At 34.5% G+C, this 15,826-nt stretch overlaps 1 protein-coding gene across 5 annotated transcripts in view; it reads right to left on the bottom strand.

The window, feature by feature from the left end:
- Positions 1–15,826, bottom strand: part of LOC122037654 (helicase-like transcription factor CHR28) — a 46,902-nt gene that overhangs the window by 20,767 nt on the left and 10,309 nt on the right. For 3 of the 5 annotated variants that reach the window (XM_042597161.1, XM_042597165.1, XM_042597163.1), the window contains exons 2-8: positions 10,869–11,044; positions 10,289–10,787; positions 10,039–10,211; positions 3,569–3,640; positions 3,416–3,490; positions 2,411–3,311; positions 129–259 (exon numbers count right to left, since the gene is read on the bottom strand). In XM_042597161.1, the coding sequence (XP_042453095.1) occupies positions 129–259; positions 2,411–3,311; positions 3,416–3,490; positions 3,569–3,640; positions 10,039–10,211; positions 10,289–10,700 (1,764 nt within the window). In that variant the 5' untranslated portion in view covers positions 10,701–10,787; positions 10,869–11,044. Of the gene's footprint in view, positions 1–128; positions 260–2,410; positions 3,312–3,415; positions 3,491–3,568; positions 3,641–10,038; positions 10,212–10,288; positions 10,788–10,868; positions 11,045–12,847; positions 14,895–15,826 lie in introns of those variants that run through there. The other 2 variants (XM_042597162.1, XM_042597164.1) reach the window with 2 other exon arrangements.

Raw genomic sequence — 15,826 nt, 5'->3', positions numbered from 1 at the left:
TACAATCTAAATAAAGATAAAGGTCAAATTTCTCTTTTATCAGAAATCTGGTGAAAATACAACCTAGTACGATCTGTTCTTCAATTACATTGAATTGCACAATAACTCAACTATCAAATGGGATGTACCTTGAACTGTTGCCGTGAATCAGCCTCCAACTTTAAATAGAACTCCCGTTCTTCGTGAGAAAATTCTACTTTTTTCAAGCAAATTGACTTCGGCGGTAGTTTAAGAATTGGCTCCCCATCAATAATTGTACCTACAAGGCAATTTAGCAGGAGGAAGCGAACAATAAGCCATAAACTAATGAAACAAAAGAATGAACATAATGAAAATTCTATGGAATTAGATATAGGCAAAACATAACTATAAAATCATTTAAATAAGAAATGAACAAGGGAAATAATTTTTTAAAAAAATAAGGGACTCAAAAATGGGAAGGTGAGGAGAGACATTGGTATAAGAGAGAACCATACCTTACATGCCAAACACAACTACAACAATAAAATATAGCTAGAGAAGAAAAGAGATGCTTTGACTACAGGGAGGGAAAAAAAAGATGTTTGTCAAAACAAATGCTAGATAACAAGACTGGAGAGTGTGCATGGTAACAAATTGGCAAGTAACAACCCTAAACCCAGTCCATGACTCTATTGGATCAAACCTAATCACTCCTACCCCTTGTATTGTAAGATTAAGCTCCTAGGATTACATTGAAAGAAGAAAGCAGCTAGACCCACTGTTACAGTCAAAGCAATTGTTCTGAACCTTCTAATTCTGTTTTTTTTTTTTTTTTGAGAAACCCATCACTGTTACACCAAGTCACTACAGTCAAATCAATTGTTTCGAGCATTCTAATTTTATTTCTCGTGAAATCCATCAAGGTTGTATTCTCCCTCAATTCACATTGCATATAGGTTTACAAAAATATGTTGTAATACAAGGTTAAATTGCCGATATCCACTAGCACCCTTCTTACTAAACAATCACAATCTAAACCTAAAGCAGTAATGCATATCCGTTATAGATAATATAGAATCAAAGCTCTCAAGCCACCACTTTTTCATGAAGCAGTAATGCATCTTGAATATGTGAACCAATTTTCCCTACTTTTTTGGTCTATCAAATCTTGGCTATACTTATGCCCCACATGTAAGGCAAACATGATGGTTTCCTTCAGGCAGAAAATTTGAACTTGTTGCTTCTTTCTCCACTGGATGCTAATCACCTAATAATCAATTTTATATGTTTTTGAATTGGATCGCAGGTTGGCTCCTCCTTTGACTTCCCTCCATGGACCCACAAATTTGTGCAGTTTATCCCTTTCTAAGCAAATCTTCAAATGCATACACTCATCTGTATTGCACACATGCTCCCAATGATAGCAGCAACACTTTGGTTTGTCTTTCTAATGGAAAGCAGGGCAGTATAGTTGTGGTTATGGTAACTGCAATTTTCCATCTTTAATTTCTGTGAGCACTTTAAGATTGTGGGGCATTCATAGGCATCACTTCAACATGACAACATATCCACTTGTCCCCTTCAACATTTCAACATAGTACTTAGGTGGGTTCTTGTGCGGAGAATGAAACCCTTGATGGCCTCAAAGCAAACTTAAAGGCAGCCATTAGGAAGTATAATATAGTCATCCACTTACCTCGTCACTTTGATAAACCCCTTTAAAAATTTTGAAAGTGCCTCCTCACCCTTTCATTTCAACATCATCAAGCTATTGATTTTGCAGGCTATCCTATTATTGCCAACAAAGTCAATGCCTTGAGAAAATTCCTTAAAGCTATATATTTCCCCAATGGCAACAAGGAGAACAAATGTGTGACTCCTCATGGTTGTATTAAAAAAATTCAGCACATCAAGAATTTACTATTCCATGCAAATATATATGGGAATGAAAAAAACAAACACGTTCTAACAAGTCCATGCTCCCATTGTAGGTATCCATATTCAAAAAATTCCTTGAGACTTGCTCCTCAATCTCAAGAGTAAAAGAGACTCAAACTTTAAATACTTCACTTCTTGTACCTCACCTCTTTCCATGTTCAAAGTGTTGGTGTCCCAATGTTATCATCCAATATGGGTACGGAAGAGGTAGATAAAAGTCCAACTATTAGATGATGAGAAAATGCAAGGTATTATTTATGTAATGCATACAGATAAAATACTATAACTGTTAGCCATTGCTAGGTCTTTCACATGAAGATGTAAGTATAGTCCATGATTTAGTGACCAAACAAGAAACCTTGTGTAGAAATTACAATAAAGAAACCATTATTGTGTTTTATGTATCATCTTTCCAGAAAAGGAATAACAAGAAAAGATCTAATCAACTAATGAGTAATGACCAATATATGAAGCTTACATAGTTCCAGATAAATTTATGTGAAGAAATTACCTTTGGTGCGTCGAAGCAGGACTGTTTTTAAGACAGCCTGAAGTTTTTTGTATCCACTACTCGCATTTCTAGATATTGGATGTTTTATAGAAGCGCAGAAGGAGCTATATACAGAATAAGGATCATACTTCAGAAAACGGAAGTAGCTGTAGAGATCATCAATTGTATTCTGCATCGGTGTCCCTGATAAGCACCATCTTCTTTTGGCCCGAAGACCACAACAGGCTCTAGCAACCTGAGTTCTATGATTTTTTATAGTTTGAGCTTCATCTAAGATAATCCTAAACCACCGAACTCTAGCAAGAGGACCACTGCCAAAGTCAAGAAGAGACTCTTTTGATTTTTTCCCTTTCTTCTTATTATTCTGTTCATTGGAGGACTGCCTCCTCTTTTTGTTGGATGAAAAGTCTGGACATAGCCCATACTTATCATGGTTCTTTTGCTCTCCTTCATCATCATCAGCTATAGGCTGTTTTGGAACTTCATTAGTCACAATTGAATAGGTGGTCAGAACAACATGGTATCTTGTTAGTTCATTGGGATGCTTTGTCCGTGTACCTCCATGATATAGGAGAACAGATAACTTTGCACTTTCTGGAACTCTTTCATCCAACTCTCTACCCCATTGCCGAAGAACACTAGCAGGGCACACAATCAATGTACCTCCAGCTGGCCTGGTGTTGCTTGATGTGTTGATCATTGAAGAAGTCACTTTCTCACATTTAAGATCACTTTCTCTGGATTGTAATTTTGTCTTATCCGCTTCAGTAACCCCATCATCATCCTCATCTAGATTTAAGGCTTCTGGTTTTACACAATCTGAAACATCTGATGTAAATTTTGACTGTTGAGCCATTTGCTTTTGTATCAGAGCTATCATGGATATAGTCTTACCAAGGCCCTGTTTTTAAGATAGCATGCCATCCTTTAGACAGTCGTGCTTAATAAAATACTATTCTCGTATTAATTAAATGTGAATGAGAAACTAAATCCACAAAAACTGACCTGATCATCTGCAAGAATTCCACCTGTACAATGTGTACTTTTCTCCTTCTGAACCATCCAAGCTAAGGCTATTTTCTAATCAACATGATGGTCAGTATCCAATTGTTGAAACACAAGGAAAGTAATTAATAAGGTTGCACATCCAGTAGCTACCTGATGCTTAAAAAGAGGAACAGCCAAAAGACCCTGAGGCAGGTCATCCTCTAGCCGTGGTTGACCAAGATTCTGTAGATTATAAAGGGGGAAAATGGCAGTCATTTTTCTTAAAATTGACAACCAAAAGCAAAGTTTAAAATTTTCTAGCCATGCTGAAATTTTGGTCACTGACCAGAATGATACAAACGGACCGTTTCCATTTTGGTGTCACACCATTGTGCAAGAGTGGTCTCAAAATTCATTGTCACGTGACTAACTTTACTTGTTGTAATTTTTAATAAACTATTTTATTATAATTAGTTATTTACTTAATAAATAATTAAATTGCCAATGCATAATTATTCATATCAATCTTTATACTTTAAAAATTCTGGCAATCAATTAAGCTTTAGCATTTGTCACTTGTAAGTCATATAATTCTACTTCTTTCTTTAGATAATGATTTATATTTATAATCTAGTAAAACACTGAAATAAGCAACCAATAAAATGAGACATTCTTTGGTCCTTTATAACTGAAGCATGTTTTCCTTTTGAATTTTGCAACATTGGAGCAACCAGATTTGATGACCCCAAAATGTATTACCTAGTATCAGAGAATATAGTCACTTCCCAATATCATTTTTCAGACAATCTTGAAAATAGTCACTTACCTCTAATACCTAGTATCAGAGACTCTCAATCAGGGGGAGAAATACTACAAATTAATCACCGTGATCTGAGTTCTGAGCTTCAGGTTCATACTAGGAAGAGATTTCATCTGAGAAGTAAAGACTCGAATGTCAAGCTTGCACAACACTAGTTTGAAAATCCGAGCTCTAGCACCGAAATTTCAAGTAACTCTATCCCAAGTCCAGGATTGATTCCTCCCATTGTGTCTAATTGTTCACCTACTATTTTTTATCTTGATGTTCCTATAGCAATTAAAAAAAGGTGTCCGAAATTGCACTAATCATCCTATTGCAAATTATATTTCCTATCAAAAACAGTCAAAAAAAAAAAACATAAAGCTTTCACTTCTAGGATTTCACACTTGTTTGTTCCAAGGAATATATAAGAAGCTTTAGATGATCCGCGTTGAAATTAGCAGTCATGGAAGAGATGAATGCTTTAAGGAGAAGTGGCACTTGGGAGATAAGTTGATCTACACAAAGACAAGAAACTAGTTGAGTGTACATGGGTGTTTATGATAAAATATAAAGCTGATGAAAGCATTGAAAGGTACAAGACTAGACTAGTAGCTAAAGGTTTCACTTACACTTATGGGATTGACTATCGAAAGACTTTTGCTCCAGTTGCTAAGATAAACTCTATCAAAGTCTTGTTATCTCTTGTAGTAAATTCAGATTAGCATCTACATCAACTTGACATTAAAAACGCATTTCTCAAAGATGATCTAGACAGCCGGATTTTAAGAAGAGACTGGGTGGTGAAAACGCGAGCAAATCAAACAAGGCATTATATGGACTCAAACATTCACCAAGAGCATGGTTTGAATGCTTTCAAAAGGATGTTATTAGTTATGGCTTCTTACACAGTCAAGCAAATCACATAATATTTTATAAACATTCAAAAAAGGTAAAGTTGCTATTTTGATTGTTTATATTGATATTATCTTAACTGGCGATGATGAAACAGAATTAGCAGTCCTAAAGAAGAGACTCGTAAAAGAGTTTCAAATTAAGGATTTGGGAGTCCTCAAGTATTTTCTCATAATGGAATTTGCAAGACCCAAGGGAAGTACATTTGTTAATCAAAGAAGATATATTCTTAATCTCCTTAGAGAAACAGGTTTGCTTCGGTGTAAAACGGTTGAGACTCCGATTGAATCTAACTTGAAGTTACAAGTTGCTAAGTTGAAGAAGTGAAGATCAGGGAACTATATTAGAGACTCGTAGGAAATTTGATTTACTTGTCTCATGCACGGCCTGATATCGCTTTCGCAGTTAACATGGTAAGTCAATTCATACACTCACCATGAGCAAAACATTTCGAGACCGTCTATAAGATATTGAGATATTTGAAAAAAACTCTAAGGAGAGGTTTATTATTAAGAAACATGGGCATCGTCAAGTTGAAGTCTACACCGATGTGTTACGGACATGAGATCAACATCAAGCTGTTGTTCCTTTGTTGGTGGGAATCTAGTTACATAGCGAAGTAAAAAACAAAATGTGGTAGTCAGAAGTAGTGTTGAAGCATAATTCAGAGTTATTGCCCCTAGAATTTGTAAAGTGATGAGGATCAAAAGAATTCTTGAGGAATTGAAGCTTTCTAACTCAACTCCTATGAAGGTTTATTGTGACAACAAAGCTGCTATTTCCATAGCTCATAATCCGGTTCTTCATGATCATACAAAGCATATAGAAGTGGATAAACATTTCATCAAGGAGAAACTCAACTAGAATAATATGCATGACATATCTTCCAACAAATGAACAATGAGCTAATGTACTAACGAAGGGACTACACAAGAAACAATTCGTTAAGCTAACTAGCAAGCTGGCTATGGAAGATATCTTCAAACCAGTTTGAGGGGGAGTGTTGGAAATTCTGTCATTAAAGTCCTTGATTTAGTCATAATTTCAGGAATATTCCAGGATCGTTTCTTATATAAATATAGATTATAAAAGATATATAAATTAGAAAAAAAATAGGAAAGTATAATCGGTCAAATATTAACTTTATTTAGTTTCTTTTCATTAGTTTCCTTTTCTATCGTAAATTCTCTCTATAAAAGGAGAGACTTGTACCTATTCTAGTTAAGTGGAAATAATTATTTTCCTCATATTTTCTGTCTTATATAATTCTAACACAATAAAACACAACTAGACAACCCATAACACCTTACCATTGTGCCAGCTTATGGAACAAAGAAAAAATTGATTGATGTTTAGTGATGATGACGATGACAAAACACTGAAAGAATGGTTACGAAACTTCAATGATATTGATGGCAATTCCCTAATGGTAGACTTATTAAATAAAAAAAAATGAAGTTGATAAAAATCTTCAAAAAACTTTAATATATTCTTATTCTTCAACTCTGCTGAAATCGAAGATATTGTATGATTCTACGAGGATGAAATAACAACTTGTGAAAGCTTGCAGAGTAAAAATTGAAAAATTATGATAAGTACTCTTGTGACAAGGAGTTAATAGGAAATAGAGACAACATAAAGTTTAATATTACTCCCAAACGAAAGGGAGAAAATGTCAGAGAGAGATTGAGTAAAAATCCCATAGCTACCAAAGAGAGAGTGAGATTTGAAGTCTCTCTTAGTCTCTTGTCCTGAAATGAAATGTGTCCCTGCAGTATCAAGCAATGTTCAGCCCTATGTTGAACCTAACAACAAAATAATAATAATCATAAGAAGAAGAAGAAGAAGAAGAAGAAGAAAGGAAAGAAAAAAAGAGAGAAGGATCTCCAATGAACCAGTAAAAAAATGAGGAAGAGAAATTTATTGGGAAGTTCACTGGATTTTCCACGCTGCCGTCAAAGCTTCACCAAGGTGTCATGTCTAGGCTCTTGCATGGAACAAGTCTCACCCGATATGGTATTGAGATCTAAATCTATGAGAAAGAGGATATTAAGATGGAACAAAAATTGATACATCTTTTTGAAAATGCAACCTAAGGAGATAAATTATGATACCAAGTGTCTACTCTAAGAGAGGAAATGTAAGCACAAAACTAAGTTGTTGATCATTTTATTCCTCTAAAAGGAGAGAGGCTAGAAGAGATGAAAAGTAACTAGTTTTATTATGACTCATGCACACAAGAAAAATAATAGACTATGAGATAAAATATAGAGGAACATAAGGGAAAAGAAAAGAAAATTTTGTACTAAATAAATGCTTCCAAATTCCAATCTTACCTTTTGTTAACTATTCTCATACTTTTCGATTTAAAATTCTTTATCTAAATCCATTTTTTGTTGTACCAACTTTCTTTAAATTTTTACTATCCCATTTTTTAATCAACCCTATCTTTCTCAAGATTTCACATCCCATTCCTTTTTCTTTAAAAAATTGTTATTTTTACCCTTTTATCTTTTTTTTTTCAGATAGAATTGCAATTGAGCTTATTGGATTGGTCCTTATTCGACCAGTATTGCTCAGGGAGAGTTGTGGGGGCTAGGGTGGGCACATGATTATGATGCAGTCCGTTGAGGTTGTGATGAGAGCCTCCACCATCTAACTCAAAAAAATGACTCCATCCAAGATCTAAATGAGCCACCCTTCGTTGTCAGATTGATGCCAAAGTCGGGAGAAGCCGATAGTGGGTATCTATTTCTTTGGTCTTGCTGCCCAAGATTTTGTGATAGGAATGAGGTCGTTAAAGGCCAGGAATTAAACATTTGATGAGAACTAGTAAGAAGAACCAACAGCTGTCAAGAAACCACAAGACAAGTAGCAAAGGTGAAGATCTTTTGAGTTCCTAGGATGATCGAGATTCAGTGAAGGGATTGGAGCAATGATTTATGGTTGTGGATTACAAGTCGACATTTTGTAAAGGTTGAATATGATCATTGACTACTCTGGAGGAGCAAACCATGACGGTGTCAAAGGATATGTTTGTGATAGAGAATGGATCAAAGATTTGAGAGGGAAAGCAACTCAATCAACAATGTGGTAAATATGGAGGGTGGCAATTACCTAAGATGCAGTTAGTGAGAGGGTAGTTGTTGTAATAGGATTGAAGATGAGATTACAATTACAAAAGGTAAAGGGATTGATGCCAACACAGAGTACCAACGAAGCACTATGTTGAGCCAACAATGTTCTCGATGAGTAGTTCACTGACCAAAAGAATTATGGTTTTGCAGGAGTAAAAGGGGGAGGAAAGTAGAATCTTATGTCAAGATAGATGAATGATGAAAGGTCACACAAACACATCCCACTCCAATAACCCTAGGAATAGTCTCATTCTAATATTATAGAGAAAAAATATTCTATTATTCTTCAATAAAATAAACCATTACACCATATATATAGATATATATAGGACGCTAATATAATAGTCAATAACTAACACCATAAGTAGGACTGAACCAATCATATAACTATAATAATATCTAATAACTCTTAAGAATTAATAGCCAGTATTTGCAAATGGGAATCATCCTATTCTTTGTAGTTTTGACACCCAATGCTCATGGACTAGTCCAATGCATGACTAAACCATAGGTAAAGCCAGTTTGCAGACACAATATATAATTGCCGTCATTGGACAAGTGGAAACTGATTAAATGAAATTAGAATTTAATTGTCACTACAATAGTTTAAATTTAAAAATACAATTGGCACAATGATGAAGTGTTTTCTAGAAAAGTGTTGCTTGATTGATGACAGTTAAAATCAATCCACAAACTTTAATTTACTAACCCTATGTTTGGATGGGGTGAGGGGAGGTTCATTAATGGAAAGGGAAGGGAAGGGAGTGTAACTTCCTTACACCCCAAATCAGAGGGTAAGAAAATAGGTCATTGGAGGGGTAAGGGAGGGTAAAAGTTCCCTTTATCTCTCCTCACCCCCTTCCCAAACAAGGTTAAAAGTTACCTTCCCTTTAGTTACCCTTCCCTCACCTCCTCCCAAATAGACCATAAAGCACCAATTGCTTTAAAACCACAACATAAGTTGATTTTGTGACCTCATATGCATATGCAATGAGCAACCACAAGCTTATGACTGCACAACGATTATGCAGATTAAACCAATCCCAAACTTATTGAATCCCGATCTCATCCCATGTTAATATGGATTTGACTAAACCAATCTTGCCAAACAGACAAACAAATGTATAATATGTATTGGAACAACAAAAAAATCTTCTGAATGCATAGATTAGATGATACGTTTAGTGTTTTATGTATTGATCAGATTCATATGCAAAATATCTATAGGAATTTACAGGTTCTTAGAATGATTAATTTAATTGTTAAGTAGTAGGTGGAACATTTGTTGATTGATGGGGTTGATCAGGTTAATATATTTTATAATAGATATAAACTCTTTTTGGCATGATATTACACATTCTTGTCATTATAGTTGATGTTATTTTATTTTAACAAAAAAGATTTTCTGCAGTAATATGACCTATATATGATTTTTAAACCTTGATGGCCTCTTAACCACACAACTAACTGCCCTAGCAATGCACTCTAGCACATGAAAGACACAGATTCAGAATTTTGGTAGCTCTCATCATACAGAATCTTACAAGATTTTCATATTATAATGTTGCATCAGCCAGAGAGGCATTAACCATCTTAATGGTTTTATATTAACTTTGAAGTGAGGTAAGATTAAAAGAAATTGGATGTGAAACCATTCATAGCTTCCAAAAATTGTACGAGAACAATATCCTTCTTATTTCCTAATATGTTTTTACCTGATGATTAGTGTGAGGAAAAGAACCCCATCAACAGAATATAGAAAGCAGAAATAAAATGAAACTACATAGTACCTGCAAAGCTTCCTGATATATATGCCTTTCATCACGCTCTATGTGCCTATCACCTCCTATGCCCAAGTGCTTTTGTACTTCACTGGTGCTAGCTGAATACAAACTGCTGATAGATTTTCCATGAACCAGGGATGAGGGCTGCATCCAATTCGTGGTAGCTCCATGTATAATGTCTACATATTGAAATAATGCATATCAGCATGCATATGATACATGAGATACATTGTGATTAAAACCCAAGCATTACTACCTCTACTCTCCATTAAAGTGTTTGGCAATTTGCGGAACTTCTCATCCACAGACTGTGATGGTTTAAACCTAGTCAAAGCATTGATTGAATTTCCTCCAGCAAAAGATGAAGGCCCAATTACACTATTTTCACCTTTTGTAGTCTCACCATTTCTCTTAGTTTCCATCCTACTATCAAAATTTGGTCTTGTAAAAGAATGCACTGGCTCTTTTTTATAAGACTGACTTGTATCTAGCATGCCTGATACACCTTGTAGTTCAGTTCTGTCTATAGAATGGTTATTCCCTGTGGTGAAACTTTGTGCACTATTTACCTGTTGATCCTCAGCTTCGTCAATTAAGGATGTGTCTGATAATCCAAAATCAAAGGAACCATCTTCACTAGTAGATGACTCGATCTCAATGACATCCATAGACAAAGAAAGTGTTCAATTTACAGTTCCCACAACAGAACTTAAAGATTGGCTCTCTGTTGTTCTAATTTTTTAAAGACTCCAAACCTAACAAAAATGATTTGTTAGACCTAGTATAACCTTCCGGTGTTATGGAAAATTGACAGAACAAAAGCATTTAAGACTTACTCATAGAAATGAAGTACAAATGTCTCCCTTAGATCCACAGTTAAACAGTGCTGCATCAACTCCAGTTAATGTGGAACAATTATTTCAGAATGAAGCATCTAAAGGGACAGTTGGACTTCATAAAATTCCATGAAGAGTCAAAGTTGGAAGGACCAATAGAAAGTCAAAAAAGCAGCCTATTGAAAAATAAAAGAATCTTTGCTTTAGAAAACTTAGTGCCCAACGATGAATCAATTCCATGAAGCTTCAAGGAAACATGCTAGAAGCTATCTCTAATGCAATAGAAGCATATAACATTATCTTCCATACAACTCTTACATTTACAATAGCATGATATTTACAAGAAAAAAATAGCCAATATAACAAAAACAATTTAATTAATTTAAACATTACATATGATTTAGCCTTGCATAGAGCTCAACAGACCAATAAAATTTATATAGTCAATTTCAAATAGTTGGGACAAACACAATTTAATGATGATGCCAACGACGGTATATTTAACAGAAAATCAAAACTCAAAATTTTGTTTTGGATTCAATTTTTCACAATGAGTTTAGGTTATGGATAACCCCAACCAACATGACCCAAATCTACTGCCTGGTTCAAACCATGAAGTTAGAATGATCCAAAGTCACAGGACTCCACTAGTCCTTTTTTGGAACCTAAGTTTATATTCTTTCTATAGGCATTTTAAAAAATTAAAAATAATAATAATAAAAGAGTAAGCTTGTTCACAAAGACTGCAAAGAGTATTTGCTCTGAACATGTAATTCAATTGCTTTACAGGAACTAATCTGCATTCCCATAGTTTGAACTTTCAATCCATTTAGTGGTCTAACATGGTGGGTCACCCAAAACAAAGACAATAAATAGTGCTTTTAACAATTGACATTTGACAATGACATGGCTGCCTTCTTCTAGCCATCTTAATCAATGTTTTGAAAGTCAAAGCATTAATTGTAGCAGTCAAGGGGTGGAGTCAAAGGAGAACTGACTAAAATATCAACCAAAGAAAAAAAAAAGTTCAACCTATTTGGTTGACCCAAGTATAATTGATTTTTATGGGTTTAGCCAATTCTTAACTGACTAGGTTTAACTAGTTTTTCATTTTATTGTCTAATTTTCAATGAACCTGGCTAAATCAGTTGATTCAGTATTATTCTAGTAGCATTGATCTACGAATAGGTAGGAAGAAGTAGAAAGAAATAAGGAAGTCATATGAGAATAGTTTGGTGATGGATATAAAATGGCAAATTTCCCAACAAGCGTACCTGCATTTTGGTTTATTCCAAACACACACCCCACACTTTACCTATGCCCAAAATAGGCACACCCCAAACTGTCAAATTGCCTATGATCCTGAAATGCCCCAAAATAATTTGGAAGGCACGGTATTGTTTCTTTATAGAAGTGTTGCAGAGTGCAGACGCAAATTTTTTTAGTTTTTAGTAAATAGAATATATATAAATTGGAACTATTTTATTTTCCAATAGTGCATACAAACTTAATCTGAGGCTTGAAGATGATGCAAATGATTTTAGTAACCTAGAAAAGTGCAATTGAGAGAAGGCAATTTTTAACTTTATATCTCCTTAATTTATTATAGTTGGGGAGGCAACATTGAGATATATAAGTCCATGGAGTTAATTGCATTACTTTACTAGTGTATTTTAGAAGAAGTTAATGATTTTATTAGTCTGTGATTGTTTCCTACAATCTGGCTTGGTTCATGTAGCATGTAACCATTAAGGAACCAACCCTATAGTAATGCAAGACAAATGCAGTGGCAGTAGGAAGTTTGCTAGCGATCAAAACTTTATTGAGAAATTATTTGAAAATTTCCCATCTGAAAAAGTGCAAAAAACGATGTACTAGCATCCACAAAACCAAGTAAATTTCCCTTTCAAGGAGTAACAGTTTAATTGTTTAAACTTTCAGATCATTGGGGCTTTGGATCCAATGTCACATGATCTAACCTTTTTATAATCCGCTTCCCAAGGTGGAGACTCCTCGAGTGGAGGAATCACAAAAGCCCTTCCATCTGAATCTAAAGCATTTGAAAATCATGTGAGTAGGATATTACTCTATCCAAAAATTAGCTGATCACTGTACAGAGAGTTCAAAAGATAAAACAGTTATTGTAATGATCAAAAAGAAAGAGAAAAAAAAAGGCATCAGGATTGAGCCTGCTATAGCTACTCAATAGGTCAATAGAGAAAGAAGGTAGAGTAGTCATATGGACAAAATGTAGAGGATCTAGGAATGTTAGAGGCCATAGAATTGAAATTGCATTTGTATTTAATAAGATCTTCAACATAAGATGTGATGGGATAAGATTCATCTAGCTGACCTTGATTACATGCAATGATTACAAATGAACGAGATGTTGATATGAGTCTGTTATGGTTGTCCCAACAACCAATAGAGCAACAAGGAAGAATAGCCCATATGGACTGAAGTAAAGGCAAGATCAAGGTTGTCAAGATTAAGAGTGACGGTAGATTCATAGGATCATATCGCAGAATTGTAGTTGTCCTCAAACATTTGAGCAACAAATAGTCAGACTCATGATTTGTTCTTGTAAATAATAAGATGGATAGAAACAGAGTTAGATAGATGACAATGATAAAAGTTGAAATGATTTCTTCTTTTTTTCAAGTTAAAGATGTTCTCGCATAATCAAAGATGATATGGTATACAAAAAATGGTGTACTTTTGGTGAATGTCAAGCTTAAAATTGTTTATATAAACATAAATATTTTTCAACAGACAAGATTATCAAGATCTTACGTAGAATAGTGAGGGAACATAGAACTAGAGAGATTCTCGAGATTCCAACCCAATTTAGATCCCGCTTTGGGTCTAGATCATTTAGGTCAGCTTGGATTGTAAGATCAAAAAATTTTAAGGTTTAGATCACAATCTTGGCAACCATGGGAAGGATGCCACTCCTTTATAAGTGAAGGTTATTAGGAAATCTGAATCCATCTCAAAAGATCAGGTATAAAAGTGGCACAAATTGGCTAAAAAATAAAGGTTGCAGTTCCTTCTTCAAAGGAGGAAAAGGGTCAACAAAGAGGAGGTGGTGGTGGTGGTGGTGGTGGAGGAGGAGGAGAAAGAAAAGGAGAGATGGGTTTATTGAAAGAAAAGGCCATAACAAGATGCAAATAAAAGAATAAACATCAACTCATCTTAAAATTTTCTTAACCCAGAGACAATAAATGAAGAAAGCAAACACGCTCACCCCATTGAAGATTGCAACCCAGCAAAAGTAAACGAAAACCATAGCTGGAGATAAAAGAGAACATGAGATTGGAGGAAGAAAACAGGAATTGATAGGGACAGAAGGATCTTTCAGGTAAAAAAAAAGCCTTCTTACAGATGAAACAGTGGTACATTCTTTTAGTGGGATAAACGGATTCCCTAAGTTTCATTGGACCAATTTACAAGTTGGTCGAAGCTGCTTTGATTGCATCGAGGGCAATCTAAGGAGTCCATGATAGTAAATCCGTGTTTTGGGCAAAAATAATTTTGTGGGGTGAGAGTTTGGAAGAACAGAAACCCAAATGCATCAAGTGGAGAGAATAAAAGGGCATTTATTATCAAATGTTTCTAACTAGCCTCACTGTCAATTCCCAAGTCTTGAAAGCATTGACATACTTAAAGAGAGAAAGAAGGTGGCAACCATACTATATAAGAGGAATGAAAGACAAATTTGATGTGCCAAGACTATGACCATTGACTTGACACTTATTGACATCTCAGAGTCTCATGTGACAAGACTATTTTTCTACATTATTGTCGTGTATTCAAGTCCACCTTGGTTGTCCTTAACTCTTTCTACAAGAATTTTCTTTTGGTAAGTCAGATTTTACTCTCTTCAACCCCTCTAGTTTTATCATACAACAGAAGACTCATTGTTTCCTTCTTTTTTATAATCATTTTAGTTTATTTCCAATCTAATAGGTTTAATTTAATGCCTTAATATATTAGATTTACTTTTAATGGGTTGGAATTTACTTTTAATGGATTGGATCCAAGTTAAAATGGTTTTTATTTCTTTTTTCAAAATTGTATAAATTTGTAACGAATCGCATTGAATTGGATTGTCATCGTCCTTCTAAATTTCAATTCATATGTATGGTGAATACATGTGAGTTGTAATGTATAGTATGAAACAGAATAGTGGATTGTATGAGTCTAACAACTCTAAAACATGGACAGCAATGGGATGAATTTTTTCGAGTGACTGTCACAACCTGACCCATTTAAATGGGTTTAGGTATGGGTATGCTTAAAGTAGTATAGGTATGAGTAACTTAGTAGACACTAGATGGTCATTCTTTAATGATGAGTATTGGATAGTTTTGGACTTAATGGCTGGAGTAATAGATACCCCAATAAATTTAATTATTTTATAATAGATATGTGTATATTCTTTAAATTTCTAGACTTTATTTCTTTTAATGCATTTTAGAGTCAAGTTGTGTTTTGGTGGGTACTCATAGGCACCCTATCCATTTGATCAAGTATGAGTATCCATCTAAACATTATGGGAAAGTTACAGGTAGAGAAGGCTGGGTACAATTATCAAGTGTGTTAAATGGGCGTTTGTGAGCTAAAGAAAATTTCAAGAGTACTTTACCCTTTGCCATCCCATTCAAAACTTTAAAACAATAATTTCCAGTTATTAAACTCGTCTCAAATAAAAGAAACTAGAATTATCATGATTTGCCTATGTGAAATATGGAAGAATAGAAGTCCTTTTGAATTACCTATCATATGCATTTCAATGAAAGGTAGTTATGATTTTCACCTACTTGGGACAGGCAGCTTCTTCTTATCATTGTCATAAAAGGTTGTACTTAAGCAAGAAGTTAACCACAATATTCAAACAACTTAGTATTTGTTATCAATGATTAGCCAATTTTTCAAAGTCTAAATGAGCAGATCTA

This window comes from Zingiber officinale, unplaced genomic scaffold (assembly GCF_018446385.1).
Source record: "Zingiber officinale cultivar Zhangliang unplaced genomic scaffold, Zo_v1.1 ctg71, whole genome shotgun sequence".
Lineage (NCBI taxonomy): Eukaryota > Viridiplantae > Streptophyta > Magnoliopsida > Zingiberales > Zingiberaceae > Zingiber > Zingiber officinale.
The sequence above is the reverse complement of the archived record's forward strand: the minus strand, read 5'-3'. Positions and strand labels throughout refer to the sequence as shown.